This window comes from Triturus cristatus, chromosome 4_2 (genome assembly GCF_964204655.1).
Source record: "Triturus cristatus chromosome 4_2, aTriCri1.1, whole genome shotgun sequence".
Taxonomy (NCBI): Eukaryota; Metazoa; Chordata; class Amphibia; order Caudata; family Salamandridae; genus Triturus; species Triturus cristatus.
This window is the reverse complement of record NC_140586.1, coordinates 738,624,454-738,642,158: the sequence shown is the minus strand read 5'-3', so window position 1 is coordinate 738,642,158 and position 17,705 is coordinate 738,624,454. Positions and strand designations below refer to the sequence as shown.

At 46.2% G+C, this 17,705-nt stretch overlaps 1 protein-coding gene across 2 annotated transcripts in view; it reads right to left on the bottom strand.

The window, feature by feature from the left end:
- The window catches only part of EPS15 (epidermal growth factor receptor pathway substrate 15), an 819,466-nt gene that overhangs the window by 384,948 nt on the left and 416,813 nt on the right, over nucleotides 1-17,705 (bottom strand). For both annotated transcript variants that reach the window (XM_085602646.1, XM_085602647.1), the window contains exon 12: nucleotides 16,630-16,715. In XM_085602646.1, the coding sequence (XP_085458772.1) occupies nucleotides 16,630-16,715 (86 nt within the window). The remainder of the gene's footprint in view (nucleotides 1-16,629; nucleotides 16,716-17,705) is intronic.

The following is a 17,705-nucleotide window of genomic DNA, read 5'->3' as shown; positions in this document are numbered from 1 at the left end:
CATTTGTGGAGACATCTTTTGCTAATAGTGGTTTTTGAATTTTCTCCCTATTCTGTTTGCCTTGTCTTTTGCTCTGCCCTTAGAGTCATAGCTGGAGCATCTCTCTGAATCTGAACCAGAAACCAAGATGTTCTGGTTTGATGGGCTAACAAACAAGTAATTAATTGATCCTGGCATTTGTGTGAACCTATTCTTGAATAAATTACAGGACAAACTAGGGGTGCATAATAGTTGAATGTGGTACGTTCTGCAGAAAGTCAAGCTGTGCGACTTAGTGCTTTCGTTCTAATAAATAAGTGCATGAACTCAAAGGATACTCGTCACCGGAGCAGGGGCGGAAACACTTACACAATGACAGTAGATAGTGAGGAGTCAGGCAACGCTTAGTCTCCAAGCCCACAGCAGTCAAAGATTCCCTTTGGTAAAAGGTCCCCCTGTGACAATAGATGGCTCTTCAGCAACCTGCTGAATTTTAACGCAGAACAGGCAATAACTCATTCAGTTGAAGGCCCCTAGACACACACTGCAGACCCTGTAAGGGTCAGTCACTCAGAACGGTTTGCTAAATGTATTGCTTTAAATAGGTTGCCGACTCGATTCACGCAAAAATAGATAATGTGTTTCATTTATTTATCCAATCAGAATCAAGAAAAAAATACCCTTTCAGGTAAGAGAATGAAAAAACCTAAAAAGCATTCCAAAAACAGGGAAATTAGCCAGAAAGTAAGGAATTGGGAAAGAGGAAGACGTCATCATAGATTGAATTGCTCTATGAAAATATTGCATGTTGCTTAATACATAATCCAAATTTTGCTTATTGCAACAAAAAGATGCAGACAACTCTTCTTGTACTTGATAAAAAGGAGCACTATACCACTCTCGAGTGGTGTACAGAAACACATGTTATGGAAATTACAGCTTCCCCGTACCATGTGGATGAATGATGTTATTGTATTAGGGTTCCCCCACAGCTGGAGTAGTTGGCTTGTAGAATAGCATGGCTACAAACTGCTCGGAGTTAAATTAAAATATAATTATAACGGGCAAAATACTTCTCTTCACTTTTTTTTTGTTTACATTTTTTTATTAGGGTTTTGCATGCATCTTTCCACATTGAACTTCAACGGTTATACAGGTTAATCATTTTTGTACATCATCATGAATCATTAGGTCAGCTTGCAGTGGGTGGTTGCATTAATCATGTGGCCATTAAATCCTCCTGATGTGGCTAATGGTATACATCTCCCACATATGTGTTCTGATAGACTATCATGTATATCGTTGCAGTGGTCCCGATTTGTCCCAAGTTGTCCAGGGTCAACTCTGTCTCCCCTATTCTGCCTATGCAGCGTTCCCCTCACACCCAATATGATCGTCTGGGTCATGTAACTAGTACATCGGTGTTTGAACTGCCGATGGGATCAACTGCCAACTTCGGGGCGGCATGGGAGAGTTCGTAGGGAGGGAGGAAAAACTGAAACGGGAAAGAACGGGAGGTAATGAGCGAATCATGAAGGGGGAGAGGGTGTAGGGCTGGTGAAGAGAAAGCTTCCACGGTGAACTGTGCATGTATTGAATGCATGTGCGTTGGACGTGTTCTGGGGTGAGTCAGGGGGGGCGGGTCTATAGACTGGCGCGCTGTGAGAGTCGGGGTCTGCACTCGCCTCTCGTGTTTAGGTGCTATACCTGTCTACCGAGTCACCGGTGCCTTCTATCGGTCCTGGATGGCTGGGGGAGCCGGAGAGGCGCGGGGGGTGGGTTGTGTCGTGTCCTGTGTGTCTCCCTCTGCCCACTTCTGTTTAAAGCATATGAGTTGTGCCCATTCCATAGATATTGGATGTTTGCGGGCGCCCCTCGCCTCTTCCTCTCACAGCATCTCTTCCTCTGCCGCACCCCATATGAGCAATGCACCCGCCCAGGCTGACCCCGACGGCCCCGCTGGAGCGCTCCAATGCATCGCAATGTTCCTCTTCGCGAGGAGAATGGCCAATGACGCGAACTTCCATTGTACTTTCGCGGTTTTCCCACGTGGGGGCAACAGGGAGATCGGTTGTCGATCGAATGGTTTGGCGCACCCCATCCCAGTATCGTTGTATGAATGGACAAGTCCAGAACATATGTTTGAGGTCGGCTTCTGATAATTGACAGCGGGGGCATTCGAACTGTGTGTCGGGGTAGAACCAGTGGAGCTTCTCCGGAGTGAGATACGCCCGGTGCAGGATATTGAATTGAATATTTTTGAATCGCGCATTCCTGGATACCTTTTTCGGAAATTCCAGAGCTTTGCGCCACTCTGCGTCGTGGAACACGTGGCCTGCGTCGTCTTCCCACGCTCCCCGGAGCCTGTCCAGGGAGACGTCCGTCAACTCCCGGATCGCTTTATAATTCCATGTGATTAGGTGCTTACCTGCCCCCATTCGCAACACAGTATGCAACACTGGATGTGTCGGGGCTTCCCCATCTCGTAAGTTCCAGAAGTGGCCACCACTTTCCAATATTTGCCTGTGTCGTAGGAACTGTCCCTGGGGGAGGTCATACCACTCCACCAGCTGGGCGTATGTCCTCAATTGTCCTTCCTGGAATAACGCCTCTACCTCTGTGATGTCATGATCAGTCCATACTCAGAGGGCTCTCGCGGTGTAGTACCCGCTCCCCTGGGGGAATCCCACTAGGGGAAGTAGGGGGGAATATAGTGGTTGGCCTCTGGACATGCGGTGTATCCACATCATGCATTTGCGGGCTACGGCGACCTGTAGCGGGTGCATGGATGCCGGTTTAGTACCCGGCAGAAGCATTCGTCGGATCTCGGGAAGCGGCAGTCTGCCTCCCTCGGTGGTCGTCTCCTCCATGTGCCACTCCGCCGTCCAATGGGACAGCCACTGGAGCTGCGCCGCAAGAAAATATGATTCGAAGGACAGTGCTCCCAAGCCTCTGCCTGTTGTGGTTAGATATAGTGTGCGCAGTGCCACTCTATGACGACCGCCTCCCCAGATCAGGGTTGCTAACAGCGTGTCTAACTCCCGGAAGAAGGAGCGCGGCGGGATTATAGGAAGGTTTGCAAAGTAATAGAGCATTCTCGGCACCATAATCATTTTTGCGATGGCGACACGCCCGATGGGTGCTAATGGCAGCGTCTTCCAGAATCCCACCGCCGATCGCAGGCTTGTCAGCGCTCTTCGGTGATTACCCTCGAAGAGGTCTCTGGGGGAGTGGTATAGGTGCACCCCCAGATATCTGGGGGCCGTCTCATCCCACGACAGCGTCTGAGTACCCAGTGTTATCACTAGGGGCCCTGTCTGGGCACCCAGAGGAAAAACGGACGACTTCTCCCAGTTGACTTTAAGTCCCGAGGTCTCTCCGAACTCCTGCAGCGTTTTCCAGATCGATGTAAGGTCGGCTGATACGTCACAGACATATCAGGAGATCGTCCGCATATAGCGACACGCAATGGGTGACGTCCGCTATGGGAATCCCCCACGCCTCTCCCTCCCGCCGCAACCGTATGGCCAAGAGCTCCATCGCCAGGGCGAAGAGGAGAGAGGGGGCATCCTTGTCTGGTCCCTCGGGTCACCGAGAATGGAGCCGATATGAGTTTACCGATACACATCCTGGAAGTGAGACCTCTGTATAGGAGCTGGGTGTAGGCCAGTAGTGTGGGTCCAACCTGCACGCACTGCAAGACCTCGAATAGATAAGGCCACAACAGGGTGTCAAATGCCTTCTCCAGATCCAAAACCAGACATGCCGCCCGAGGATATCTTTCTTTTGTCTGATCCTGGATATGAAAAAGGCGACGCAGATTATGTGAGGTGTTACGCCGGGGAATGAACCCACATTGGTCGGGGTGCACCAATGCTGGAAGGATTTGACTGTATCGTTCCGCTAAGATTTTCCCTAGGATCTTGCAGTCGGCGTTCAGGAGCGTTATCGGCCTATAGGAAGCCGGGAGCGTGGGGTCTCTGTGCGGCTTCAAGAAGGTCACTAAGATAGATGTCCGCATCGATTCCGGGAGTATTTTGTGGGCTAACGCCTCCTCGTATATGGAGGCCAGTCGCGGCGCTAATGGGGTCGCAAACGTGTGGTAGTACTCAAGTGGGAATCCGTCCGTACCTGGTGCCTTCTTGCGCGCCATTGACTTGATCGCCTGCTTCACATCAGCGGGTTTGATCTTTTTGTCTAGTGCCTTCCCGACTGCGGGGGGATCTTGGACATGGGCGACCGGCCCAGGAAATTGACAAGGTCCCTCGATGGACCAGCCCGCGGGGACCGGTATAATGCCGCGTAGTATCCGTGGAAGATGTGCAGGATGTCAGCCTGAGAGTGTCTGATCTGCCCGTCTGAGGCCGTGAGTTCTGTAATAAGGTGTGGTGTTGTGTCTTGTTTGACTAGCCATGCCAGGAGGGACCCCGCTCTATTCCCCTCCCGATGCGTCCTTGCCGCGTATGCCCGAAAATTGTATTTACGTAGGTCTCGCAGTGTTTCTGCATGCGGGGATTTGGCCACCGACAATTGCGTTGATGTGGCGGTCCCCTGATCTACACTTTTCGATATGTCCTCTAGCTGGGACTCCGCCCTCTGCAAGGCCCTGTCTAACACTCTCCTGACCCCCACCACTTGTTGGATGCAGTGCCCCCTGGCGGCTACCTTAAACGCGTCCCACTCTATTGATCTCGTGGTGGCCGTGTTGTCATTCTGCCGAAAGTGTTCCTGCATGTATTCCTCATGGGTTTGGCAGAATACCGGGTCTGTGAGGCACTCTCGGGGCATCCTCCATGTTGGGATCGGGGGTGGGGCGGTCTCCACCTGAGGACCATAGTGTGCGCATCGTGATCCGACACTATTCTACCTAGGTAGTCGGAGTCTTGTACTTTGGGTAAGAGTGACGCTGAGCATAGGAACCGGTCTAGTCGGACCCGCAAATCGTGAGGAATTGAATGAAAGGAATAAAGCTTTGTGGAGGGGTGGCGAGTCCTCCAAACATCTGCCAACCCCCATCGGTCTGCCCAGTTACGGAGGCATGCAGCGTGTTTATATGACGGCGAGTGTATCTGACGGGGGTGTGATCTGTCTAGGTGTGGGTCTTGGGTGCAGTTATAATCCCCTCCTAATAGCCATGGGACTGACGTGTTGTGTGCCAGCGCATTTGTGAGTCTGCCCCAGTATCGCTCCTGCTCCGTGTTAGGGTCGTATATGCTACCTATCAGTAGTTGCTGGCCCTCCAGTAGCCCCACTAGCATTGCGAAACTGCCTTCCTTGTCAATGAGTCTGATTTGCTCTTTGAATGGTACCCCCGGTCTGATCCACACCAGCGCGCCCCTAGCAAATGCGGAGTACGCCGTGGCACATATTATGCCTCGCCACTTTTTCTGTAACCGGTCCACCTCCCCCACTGTCCGGTGCGTCTCTTGCAAGAATGCTACTTGGGCCTGCTGTCTCTTGATATAGGCATAAATAGAGTACCTCTTGCGGGCCGTATGCATTCCCCGGACATTCAATGTGAGGCATTTTATGTCTGTGTTAGGAATTCTGTGGGACATGTTGCGAGAAGTCGGGTGTATGTGTCCCTGCTGTATTGTGGACCCCACGTCCGCTGCGCCCGCCACCTACCGTCCATCCGTGCACTGTACCGTCCATGAATGCTGCCTTGCCCGTTCAGGAATATGCGGGGGATTAACACATAGGGGAGGGGGGTAAACTGCAACAACAATGGGGAACAGTCTCAATACTGGGGGCGTACCGCGCGAGGCGGTGCGCCCAAACTGGATTTCATCTTGAAACTTTAGTTCGTATCTGAGGGGGTGGTGACTTCGATAGTTCCCGGCTCTCGCTTTAGCGGCTGCCCGTATATTGTTGATATCTATAAAGGTCCTGCCTGTGCCATGGTAGCTTTCAGTATTCCGAGACCGGTGTGAATGTTGTTGTCCTGCTGCGATGGCTGCGTCTCATCTAGATGGACGCGATCTCGCTTCGCCGGGCTCATAGTGTGTTCTGCTCGTGCAAAATACTTCTCTTCACTTAATGAAGATGTATAGAACAGTAACTATGAGGAGATGATAACCATATCTTTAGCACATGAGAGCAAAGATATCAACTGAGAACACTGATCATCATTTTAACGGACAATTATTACTTTTATTGTATCAAATATTAAATTAATATTGTGATACATGGCATCAAAGCAAATTGTTTCATGCAAAACATTATAGCCCAAGAACACCCACCCTGCACCCAAATGCCAATACTTGCATTTCCTTTGTATTTTGGGCAGCTTAACACACTCATTTCACTTCTTCATCTTTAACTGGTGTAACAGAGGAGGGAACTGTTTAACTCCACAATCATGATTGCAGTCATGAAATGATCCAGATGAGACCGTTCTAGGGCATGTAGAAATAAATATGGATTCCTACAAGTTACTGTCCTCCCCCATATCAGCTTCAGGGCTGAACCTCCTCAATACTGCACCCTGTATGTAGAGTTAAGTATGAGATTTATTTCTACTGCATGTAACATATGTGCAGTGGTAAACCCCGCTACCTCCCTCACGCTCTATTTTTCCCACCAGTGCACCCCCCCTCTAAGAACACAGAATTAAAGCAAGACAATTTTACATTTACCTATTTTGGACACTGAAACCTCTAAGCTGTCATAAGTGCTAAGAGCCCAACCTCATTTTCTCACTCCAAAAATCCCCCCCCCCCCCACCTCCATCTCACACTTTGCAGGGACCCAGCCCTCTCAAACGACCGCTCCTCAAACTTCCCTTGCTTGAGCTGCAGAGACTGAGACTTCTCTGGGCCATCAATGTTCAAAGTGGGGCCTGCCCAGAGCTCCTATTCTACCCCACGCTCTCCCTTTGACAAGATAGGCCAGTCAAACTTCAGAAACCAGACCTGGAGCTTTCTGTCCGCATCCTCTTTGTGTACTGCTCTACAGGTGAAGGGAGCGCCTTGCTCTTTCCTCCAAGTTCCTCGCACCATCTCGCACCCATTTCAAAGAATTCCTATTCAGCAGGAATGGCAATGAACCCACTTATTACAGAAACCGGCAAGAAAGGGGATTTCAACTTGGAGGCCATGCTCTGAGCGCCCCACCCCGCACACTGGAGGGCTATGTTCAGAATGACAAACATTAACCGCCCAGGAGCTAGACGTTTTCTCAAAACCGCCAACAGCTTAAAAATGACGACGTTACCTATGACTAGAAAAAAAATCCTATTTATCGAAATCACGGCAACTATCTAAATACATGTTTAAAAATATTGCACCTTCCACCAGTGGAACAGTGCAATGGGTGGGGGCTCAATATGTTCATGTTGTTTTGTATACTTTTGATCTCGATACTATGTAAACTAAATGTCAATACCTATACTTTATGGTGTATGATATGGCGGTTGCCCTTTGTATTAAGGGGCTCTGCCCTATATATGACTATTGACAATAAAATTTGTTTCTGAAAAAAAAATATTGGACCTAAGCACACATTTATTATATAAAATACCACTTATGCCATATACAAATAAATCCTCGAAGTAAAACAACCGATGTGACAGATAGAACATAACTGCTTTCATACGCAAAATAACTAACTAAAAATGACAAAGCTGTTGAGAGAGAAAACTATTTTACCAATACAAATGAATGCTAAAACAGATGGTATGATTCAAGAAACTTAATTGACTTGCATTTTATGCATCAGCAAGCACACCATTTTGTGCCAACCTCCCTTTCGTTATTTTATATATATCAGGCGCACTAAATGTGCGGTTATTGATTTCACGATGACAGCCAGGAATCCACACAGCCATTACCAAAACGAAAACACACAGCCTCCCATGGGATCAGTAACCAAGCAGCAGACAGATTCTCAAAAGACAATTAAGTAAACTGCAGCTGGACAGAATTCAAGGTCGTTCTCGCCTAAAGAGCACACAAACAAACAGAATAAGACTCCACAACCACCTGGACTATCAATATACTATAGGAACATGTTTAAAGCAATAGGGTGGTACCTTAACAATAAATAACCCACAGACCCCCTCTCCACTGAGTGTCCAAGAAACACGAGCACTGAAAGACAACCGGTCTGTGTGTTTCCTTTTTTTTAATACAATGCAAAGCTTGTGTGTGCCGAGCACGGAGACGTGTTTTTGTAGAGATGAAGAAGACTGCAAGCACTTAAGTAACGTGGTGACCTGCTAAGAGGGATATCTGATCAAAAGCAGTACGGGCTCAGCACTCTGCTTTCCACAAACAGTATATCCGTTGCCTCAAGAACATACAATTATGGTTTGCCAAGAACATTGTGTTACTATTTACCTTCCTTACTAACGCAAATTACACCAAATACTCGAAACGCACTGAACTCGCTTGGGAGGCAGGCAACAGCTGGGCAACTGGTTAAAGGTCTCAAGAGTGGACCCCATTCAGAGCTGAAACACAGGTTTCAAGCTTAGCTGTCCTAGGGCACTATGCAATTGTGATAAATGGCAGCCACATCAACAAGACAAAGCGTGCCAGCATATCATAAACCAATGGAGAAGGATGCCCGGAGAGAAGGGAATGGAGGATCACACCTTTACAATTTGGGAAGGCTTCAAACCCAGCCCAAAACTGAGATTCATTAGGAGCATTAAAACGTTATTAGGCATAGGTAAAATGTATTTTCTCCACTGTATGTTTGGTATGCCTGAAGCATGTAGCACTGCTGCAGTCATGCAGTTTTGAACATCGGGTCTGTTTAGTACTCTTAGCACCAGATTGTTTCTGTATGAAATGAAGGACAGGCGTCTCCCATTGCCAATAGATGTCTTTCTTAAAGATTAGATGTGTACATAATACAGTCCACTAGGCAGTCAAATATTCTAACCACTGTCTAAGTAGTTTAGCAACAAATAAACGTGTTCAGGAAAGATTGCATCCGTGGTATTTACATTTTTTTTTTTTTTAAAGGCCCCCATTTATTAAGAATACAACATATTACAAGTTATTTTAGATCTTAAAAAAAAAGCTATGTTGGAAAAAATATATCAAAACTATTCAATACAAACTATGAAAACAAAAATCACTTTTGTACAAATGTCCAACACACTCGCCACACATTCTCTTCCCCTACTGGAGCAGCACAGACGTCTACGATGAGACGACGACATGCTAGAAAGGCTTAAAGTAATGCCTTCTCTAAACAGCAATCTATAATGAATCAATCATTTTTCTATTTCTAAACCAAATCAGTAAATGGGTTTCATCCTGTACAATATTGTTTCACCCCAAAGCAAGGTTTAATTACAACTTTCATCAGAACACTCAATCCCTAATACTTGATATACAAGACAATTATTCACCATCAAGATTTTGTAGTTAGAGATCAAAATATATGGTAGCGGAAGACAGATCTCTACAAAGACAATAAAAATTCACCTTAAACACCTTATTACCCTCGCCCCTTAACTATATTTTTGGCTTTATGATTGGTTATCACCCGAAGACTATTGTTACAAAGTTTTAGTTTCTTTCTGTGGTTCTGAAGCAAGTGTACACATTTCATGAATACAAGATACCACCCCAGCAAGCTTTTTGTACACCTGGGGCCAGCCGAACTGCCACATCACAATGTTTCTGAATGGCTTGTGCAGGTGGTACCATTTTTATTTACACCTGAAGCAGGAGCAGTCCTGGATTCCTATATACAGCCACCAGGCACTAATAGTACCCTTATGCGGTTTCTGTACACCTCGTACAAGTTACAATGTTACAGTTGGTAAATGCTACTTAACAGTATGCATCTGTTCTTGGCATGTAGAGCTGCTGCAGTCACATTATTGCATTAGATCGCCGCCTAGTGTTTGGTCCGGATGTTGCACGAGGTTGTCTTGGAAGAGTCTTCGAGATCTCACGAGATAGGCGACTCCTCCCCTGGACTACAGTGCACATGGACAGCTCCTCCATCGTCAGATTGTTTTTTCGCCATTGTGGCAAAGATGGAGGATAGTAATAGAAAGAAAGGTGTCCATGTAAATCAATCTAAATAAGATAGTACTGCAACTGTGCTCGGCACCAGGGAGGAGGGTGGGCATGTGACTGCAGCAGCTCTACATGCCAAGAACAGATGCACACTGGTAAGTAGCATTTACCGTTCGAGGCATATGAGCTGCTGCAGTCACATTATTGCATAGACTGTATAGCAGTTCCTCGTCTAGTGGTGGTTACCGGTGGCAGTTGCAGTAGTTTGGAAAAGTGTTTTAAGGACAGCCTGACCTACAGAAGCTTGTTGTTTGGCTTGCACATCAACACAATAGTGTTTAGTGAAGGTATGTATGGTAGACCATGTAGCTGCCTTACAAATGTCTTCTAAGGGGATATTCCCTAGAAAAGCCATGGATGCCCCCATTTTGCGCGTGGAATGTGCTTTTGGGGGAATAGTTAATGTGCTTTTAGCTTTTTGATAACATATTTGTATGCACTTAACTATCCATCTGGCTATCCCTGCCTTTGAGATAGGGTTACTCTTATGAGGTTGACAGAAAGACACAAACAACTGTTTTGTCTTTCAAAATGGTTTAGTTCTGTCTATGTAGTAGAGTAGAGCCCTTCTGACATCCATTGTGTGGAGTGCCCTTTCAGCTACTGACTGTGGTTTTTGAAAAAAGACAGGTAACTCAATTGATTGGTTAATATGAAAACTAGTTATGACCTTTGGTAGGAATTTAGGGTTTGTTCTGAGAACTACCTCATTTTGGTGTATTTGCATGAAGGGTTCTTGAATTGTCAGTGCCTGCAATTCACTTACTCTTCTGAGTGAAGTAATTGCTATTAGAAATGCCACCTTCCATGTTAGGAACTGTAATTTGCAAGAATGTAGAGGCTCAAAAGGTGGGCCCATAAGTCTAGTAAGTACAATGTCAAGATTCCAGACTGGAGAAGGTGGAGCTCTTGGAGGGATTACTCTTTTGAGCCCTTCCATAAACGCCTTAATAGGTGGTATGCGGAAGAGAGACACGTGTGGTCTGTTCTGGAGGTATGCTGCAATAGCAGGGAGGTGTAATCTTATAGATGAATATGCTAGATTACATCTTTGTAAGTGTAGCAGATAACAAATTATGTTTTGGACAGAAGCGTCTAGTGGATAGATTTGATTATTTTGGCAGTAAATAACAAACCTTTTCCATTTGTTTGCGTAACAGGCTCTGGTAGTGGGACGTCTTGCCTCTTTGATGATATTCATACAATCAGGAGGCAGGTTAAGGTATCCGAACTCTAAGACGTCAGGAGCCAGATTGCTAGGTTAATTTGATTGGGGTCTGGGTGTTGTATCTCTCCATGGTTCTGTGCGAGTTGTTTTGGAGAGAGGTGTAGTCGTTGATGAGGGACGACAGAGTTCTAGGAGTGTTGTGTACCATGGTTGTCGTGCCCATGTGGGAGCAACCAGGATCATTGTAAGTGTTTGTTGCTTTAGTTTGCGTACCACTAATGGAATGAGTGGGGTTGGCGGAAAAGCGTATGCAAATCTGCATGACCAGTTCATCCATATTGCATTGCCCCTCGACTGCGGGTGTGGGAACCTGGCGGCGAAGGATGGGCATTTTGCGTTTTCTTTTGTGGCGAACAGATCTATGTCTGGGTGTCCCCATGCTTGAAAGAACGGGAGTAGGACTTCTGGGTGAAGTTCCCATTCGTGGATCTGTTGACTGTCTGCTCAATAGGTCTGCAATCTGGTTGTTCACTCCTGGGAGAAGTTCTGCTAGAAGATGGGTGTTTTGTGGAATGGCACATCTCCATATGCTTTGCGCTAGGCGTGAAAGCTGCAGAGAGTGTGTCCCCCCCGGTTTCTCTATGTAGAACATTGCTGTCATATTGTCCGTCCGGACTAGGACAGTCTTGTTGGCTATGTGTTTTTGAAAGGCCTTCATTGCTTGAAATATTGCCAGTAATTCTAGGTAGTTTATGTGGTGTATTTTTTGGTGCGGTGTCCATAGACCTTGCACTGTATGTTGAAGTAGATGGGCTCCCCACCCTGTGAGTGATGCGTCCGTTGTCAACACTACCTGTGGAACTGGCTCTTGGAACAGTCCTTTTGAAAGGTTTTGTGTGTTCCACCACTGCAGAGAGCGATGGGTACAACTGTCTACCAACACTAGGTCCTTTAGTTTCCCTTGAGCCTGGTTCCATTGTGTTGCTAGGCATTCTTGTATGGGACGCATTTGTAGCCGAGCATGTGGGACTATGAATATGCAAGATGCCATCATGCCTATGAGTTGCATAAACACTCTTGCTGTCAAGAGAGTCTGAGGTTGGAATTTGTGGATCATTGCTTGAATGTTCTGTATCCTGGCTGCAGCTGGGTAAGCCTTTGCTACTGTGGAGTCTATTGTTGCTCCCAGATATTGCTGTATGTAGGAGGGTTGTAGATGGGATTTTGGGTAGTTGAGGGAATATCCCAGATTGTGTAATAGATGGATTGTGTCACAGTGTGCTGCAGATATTGGTGATGTGATTTGGCCTTTATGAGCCAATCGTCTAGATATGGAAACACATGAATATGTTGTCTCCGTAGATGTGCTGCCACTACTGCTAAGCATTTTGTGAACACCCTTGGTGCTGTTGTTACCCCGAAAGGTAGGACTTTGAATTGGTAGTGCTGTCCCTGCACTACAAATCTGAGGTATTTCCTGTGTGCGGGATGAATGGGTATGTGAATGTGAAAGTATGCGTCTTTCAGATCTAGCGTGGCGAGAAAATCGCCTTGCTGTAGTAGTGGTAGTACTTGTTGGAGTGTGATCATGTGAAAATGATCGGAGTGTATATAGTGATTGAGGGGACGAAGGTCGAGAATGGGCCTGAGGGAGCAGTCTTTTTTGGGGATTAGGAAATAGAGGGAGTAAACTCCCTTTCCTTGTTGCTGCAGGGGAACTGGTTCTATAGCGTGCTTTTGTAGCATTGCTAAGACCTCTTGTTGCAATAGTATGGTATGTTCCTCTGACATTGGTCTGTGTTTGGGTGGTATGTTGGGTGGGGTAGATGTAAGTTCCAGACAGTAACCAGAATGGATAATTTTCTTCACCCACCTGTCTGTTGTGATGGATTCCCAGAAAGGTAGGAACTGTGATAATCTGCCTCCGACTGGTGTTAAGTGGTCTGGAGGCAGGTGTAAGAGGTCACTGTTTGGGAGTGGTGGAGGAACGGTTGTTGTTGTTACCTCTACCTCTGCCTTTAGTATTGTTTCCTCTATATCCTCCTCTGCCTTTGTGAAATGTGTTTTGAGAGGTAGTTTGGAAAGTTTGAGAGGTTTGTGTGTTATTCCCTCTCTCTGTACCTCTATAGGAGGATCTACGAAAGGAATGTTTGGATTGGTAGGACTGCAGTGCACCCATAGATTTAGCGGTGTCAGTGTCCTTTTTCATTTGGTCTAGTAGGACATCTGTTTCAGGCCCGAACAGGAAATCTTGGTTAAGGGGTTGATTGAGAATAGTGGTTTGCACCTCAGGTTTGAAACCTGATATGCGAAGCCATGCGTGTCTTCTTAACATTACGCTTGTATTGACTGTTCTAGAGGCTGTGTCAGCTGCATCTAGAGCACACTTTATCGAGGCATTAGTGATGAACTTTCCTTCTTGGATAAGATCAGTTGCCTGTTGTTTATATGGGTCAGGGAGATGTTGTAGCAGCTCCTCTACTTTGTCATAGTGTGCCCTGTCATATCTAGCTAACAATGCTTGTGTGTTAGCTATTCTCCAGGTGTTGGCTGCTTGTGAAGCCACCCTTTTCCCTGATGCCTCCAGTAGTTTGGACACTTTCTCTGGTGGTGCAGCATCGCCAGTGGTTTGTGAGTTCGCCCTTTTTTCGTGCATTGGCGACTACTAAAGAGTCCAGCTGTAGTTGACCCTTGATGCATGTAAGGTCGGAGGGTGCTGCTCTATATTTCTTTTCCAGTCTAGGGTTGAGTATCCTAGCCCTAATGGGGTCTTTGAATATTTCTGGTGCATGTTTTAAAACCCCTTTCAGCATGGGTAAAGTGCGGACACTTCTTTCTGTGGTTGGGAAGGTGTCCAGCAAGAAATCCTCTTCCAGAGGGTCAGCATGCATATCTACCCCGTGGAAACTAGCAGCCCTGTCTACTAACTGATGAAATGCAATGGTGTCGTCAGGAGGGGATGGTTTTGAAGGGTATGGTGTGGGGTCTAGAAGAGGTGTGTTATTGTCTGGTGAATATGGGTTTCCCCATGTGTCCAGGTTGGGATTTGTGTCATCAGGATCGTCATAAGGGTCTTGTGGATCATTATCTATGTCCTCATCTGGGTCCCCAACAGGCTGTGGAGGCATGGGGGTGTGTATGGCATATAAGGCAGAATAGGAGAGAGAGGAGGAGGGGTGACCGGCCTAATAGTAGAAGTAGCAATGTCCTTCCTTTTTAGAGGAATAGGAGAGGGTAAGGCAGGATGAATTTTCCTCTTGTGGAGCACCACATGACCTGTGTTAGGGTCTATGATGATTCTTTTCTGTTTTGGATCGACAGGATCCGGAAAAAACAGCAGCTCCTCTGTATTTGGTGGTTTCGGCACCGAAGATTTTTGGTGTTTTTTACTGGGAGTCGAAGGATTTGTAGGCTTCGGCTTCGACTTGTTTGGCTCGGGAACCTTGTTTTTGTTCGGTTCGGGAGCTTTCTGGACTTCGACGTCCTTTTTCGGATCGACCGTTTTCTTGGGTTCGATCTGTTTTTTAGGCTCGGTGGCCTTTTTGGAGTCGTTAGTCTTTTTCGGGTCGATGAACTTTTTCGGGTCGATATTTTTCTTGGGATCGACCGTTTTCGACTCGAGATGCTTCGGCTCGACGTTTTTGGGAACGGTCGAGTCTTTCGGCGCCGGAGCCGGATGTGTTTTTGTCGGCGCCTAAGGCATTTTGGGTGTAGGGAGATACGGTTTGCTCGGTCCCGAGCTACCGGAAGGCTTTTCTATTATCTTCGGAGCCGTGCCCGAGGGTGGGGCTTCCGAAGGGATGTTTCAATCGTGACGAAGGCCTTGTGGCGATGTCTTGACCGGAGCCTTATGGGGGGTGATTGGGACAGGGACATCGGTACTCACGTGCTGCCCCGCTGGGATTGGGTCATCTGAGTCAGATTCTTCGACTGTGACGAGCTGTAGATCGTCCGAGTCCTCGGCATCCGAGGGGTCGTCGAAGATATCGTCCGGTTCCGGTGCTGCTGCTTGTCGATGCATCGCTTGTCAATGGGCCCTTCGGTTCCCGATTGTCTTTTTGGAACGGAAGAGTGCGCAGGCTGAGCAGTCTTCTTTATGCTCCAGAGATAGGCATCTGTTGCACACCGGGTGATGATCCGTGTGTGGGTATTTAGCACCACACAGAGGGCATTTTTTGAAGGGGGTCCTTTCCATGGGCCCGAGGGGCGTCGATAGGCCCGGAGGCCTGCGTCGATGGAAGTATGAGAAATAAAGTCTTGTAAAGTTCTAGGATATCGACCGGAGAGCAATCCCGTCGAGATACTTGGATTTGCTGTGAAGAAAGTTGAAAACTTCGGAGTCGAAGTTGGCGTCGCAGAAGTACATCCGAACCCGATGGCAGAAAAAAAACAATCTGACGATGGAGGAGCTGTCCATGCGCACTGTAGTCCAGGGGAGGAGTCACCTATCTCGTGAGATCTCGAAGACTCTTCCAAGACAACAACGTGCAACATCCGGACCCAACACTAGGCAGCGATCTAATGCAATAATGTGACTGCAGCAGCTCATATGCCTCGAACACATTGTTTCTGTACTTTAGTCACAGATAGTACATATTATATGTACATTCAGTGCTAGAGGAGGAGGTATTGCTAGTGGCAAACCTTTACTGTATGTCTTGTTCAATTAGGACTGTCAAGGACTTTGTGCCTTGTGTCGGGGGTTGGTGTGGCATCACAATGACAGGCTAGGGTGGGGGAGTGAGGTCTTGCAAAACCACGATGCCCATTCAATAGAGCCTCCTTTTTGCTAAAAACTAGCTGAATGGACCCTCAGAAGGATAGGCTATATAGGAGCCTTTTTACAGGATTCGAGAGGGGTTTTGAGAGCCTGCTGGGGTTGCAACCACTGTATAGAGAACACTAGCCCCTATTAGGGAGACCACAGGATGGAGATGCATTTTACACCTCTATTCTCAAGGTGGAAATGATGGCAACCATTTCAGGGCAAGGTTGTCATGTCCCATGTTCTGCAGTCTGGCAGCAGCAGCAAATGATCCACGGTATAAATGGCCACAACCAGTCCTAGAGATGGTCCAAACTGAGGTACTACCAGTTATGTGATGTGGCCTGATCTGAGGCTGGCTTGTAGATGGTGTAATATTTTGCTTGTCTCATTAAAAGCGTATAGCCGAGGGCGCCTAATTAGAGATTGCAAAGGCCACAGACTGATAGATTTATACCATAGGTGGGAAGTTCTAACATATTGATTAACTATCTCCCAAAATACAATACCTGATACAGTGCAGAACTTTTTCCCCGTGGCTTAGTCAGCTGCAAAAATTAAATGCCTTTAACTCTTCCCTAGACAAAGAATTGGGTGTCCGAATACTTTTAAATTTAAAATAGCTTGCTGCGTGGAACTCAAAAACTGCCATGAGAAAATAAAATTCGACTTACCGCTGCAAATCAACAATTTCGTTGTTTAGGCTATCTAGTTCTTTAATAGCAGAGAAATCAGCAACAGGACTTGGTCCCAGGTTTGTCTAAGGTGCAAAAAAAATAATTTTTATAATTCATGTCAATCCTTGTACTCACAACTTTTATATTGAAACAGTGTTTATCCCAAACAAGAACACTTTAAATCTAGCGTAACGAGTATTCTTTGAAAAAAAACTCATCTGTAAATAGCAATTGAGACAAAGAGTACATAATTACTGTTTATAATTTGTATTTGGCTAAATAAGGCATATTCTACATTAAAATTGTTTTTTTTAAACAAACTTTATTGCACACACTTGAACGGTACACCGGCAATATAACATATCATAACATGTACATTTTGTTTTTTGTTGAAACATTTCCATTACATATATTCTCTCATAAAATGCTATACAATAGAGTGCGATTCATGAATCCATAGGATATAGGTGGATCATATGACCGGTCAATATCACTTGCCTGAATATCACGTAGGTATAGCCAATGACAGCTAGAAGTGACATGCAAACTAGTACTTTCCCCAGAACGACCCTGTACATTAAAATACAGTTAATGGTGAGGAACAATGCAGAAATGGATAAGAGGTGGACAGTCCTGTAAGTTGTAAAGATCTGGCCCTACAGCAGTTCTGAAAGAATGCAACTGAGGAGAGAGGCAAAAATGATCCTAAATTTACAGATACTGAACAGGAGCCAGAACTAGATAGAAGAAATACAAAAAACATGAAGAGTCAACTGACTGCACGAACGCCTCCTTCATAAGAGAAACTCAGTTTCCTCGATTTAAATGGTTATTGATATCCAAGTCACACCGTGAAAGGGCAAACATTTATGACTAGATTATTTGATGAACCAACCACTATATACGATGCAAAACTAGGATTTGGAAACATTATGGAGGTGACATATCTGGAATACTATAGCATAAGAATGAAGTAGAGGTCGGACAAACTGCACAATCACAATTTACTGGTGAATAAAATATCAAATGAAATAATTGGCCTGAGACAAGACAAAAAACAGTTTTGGATCAAC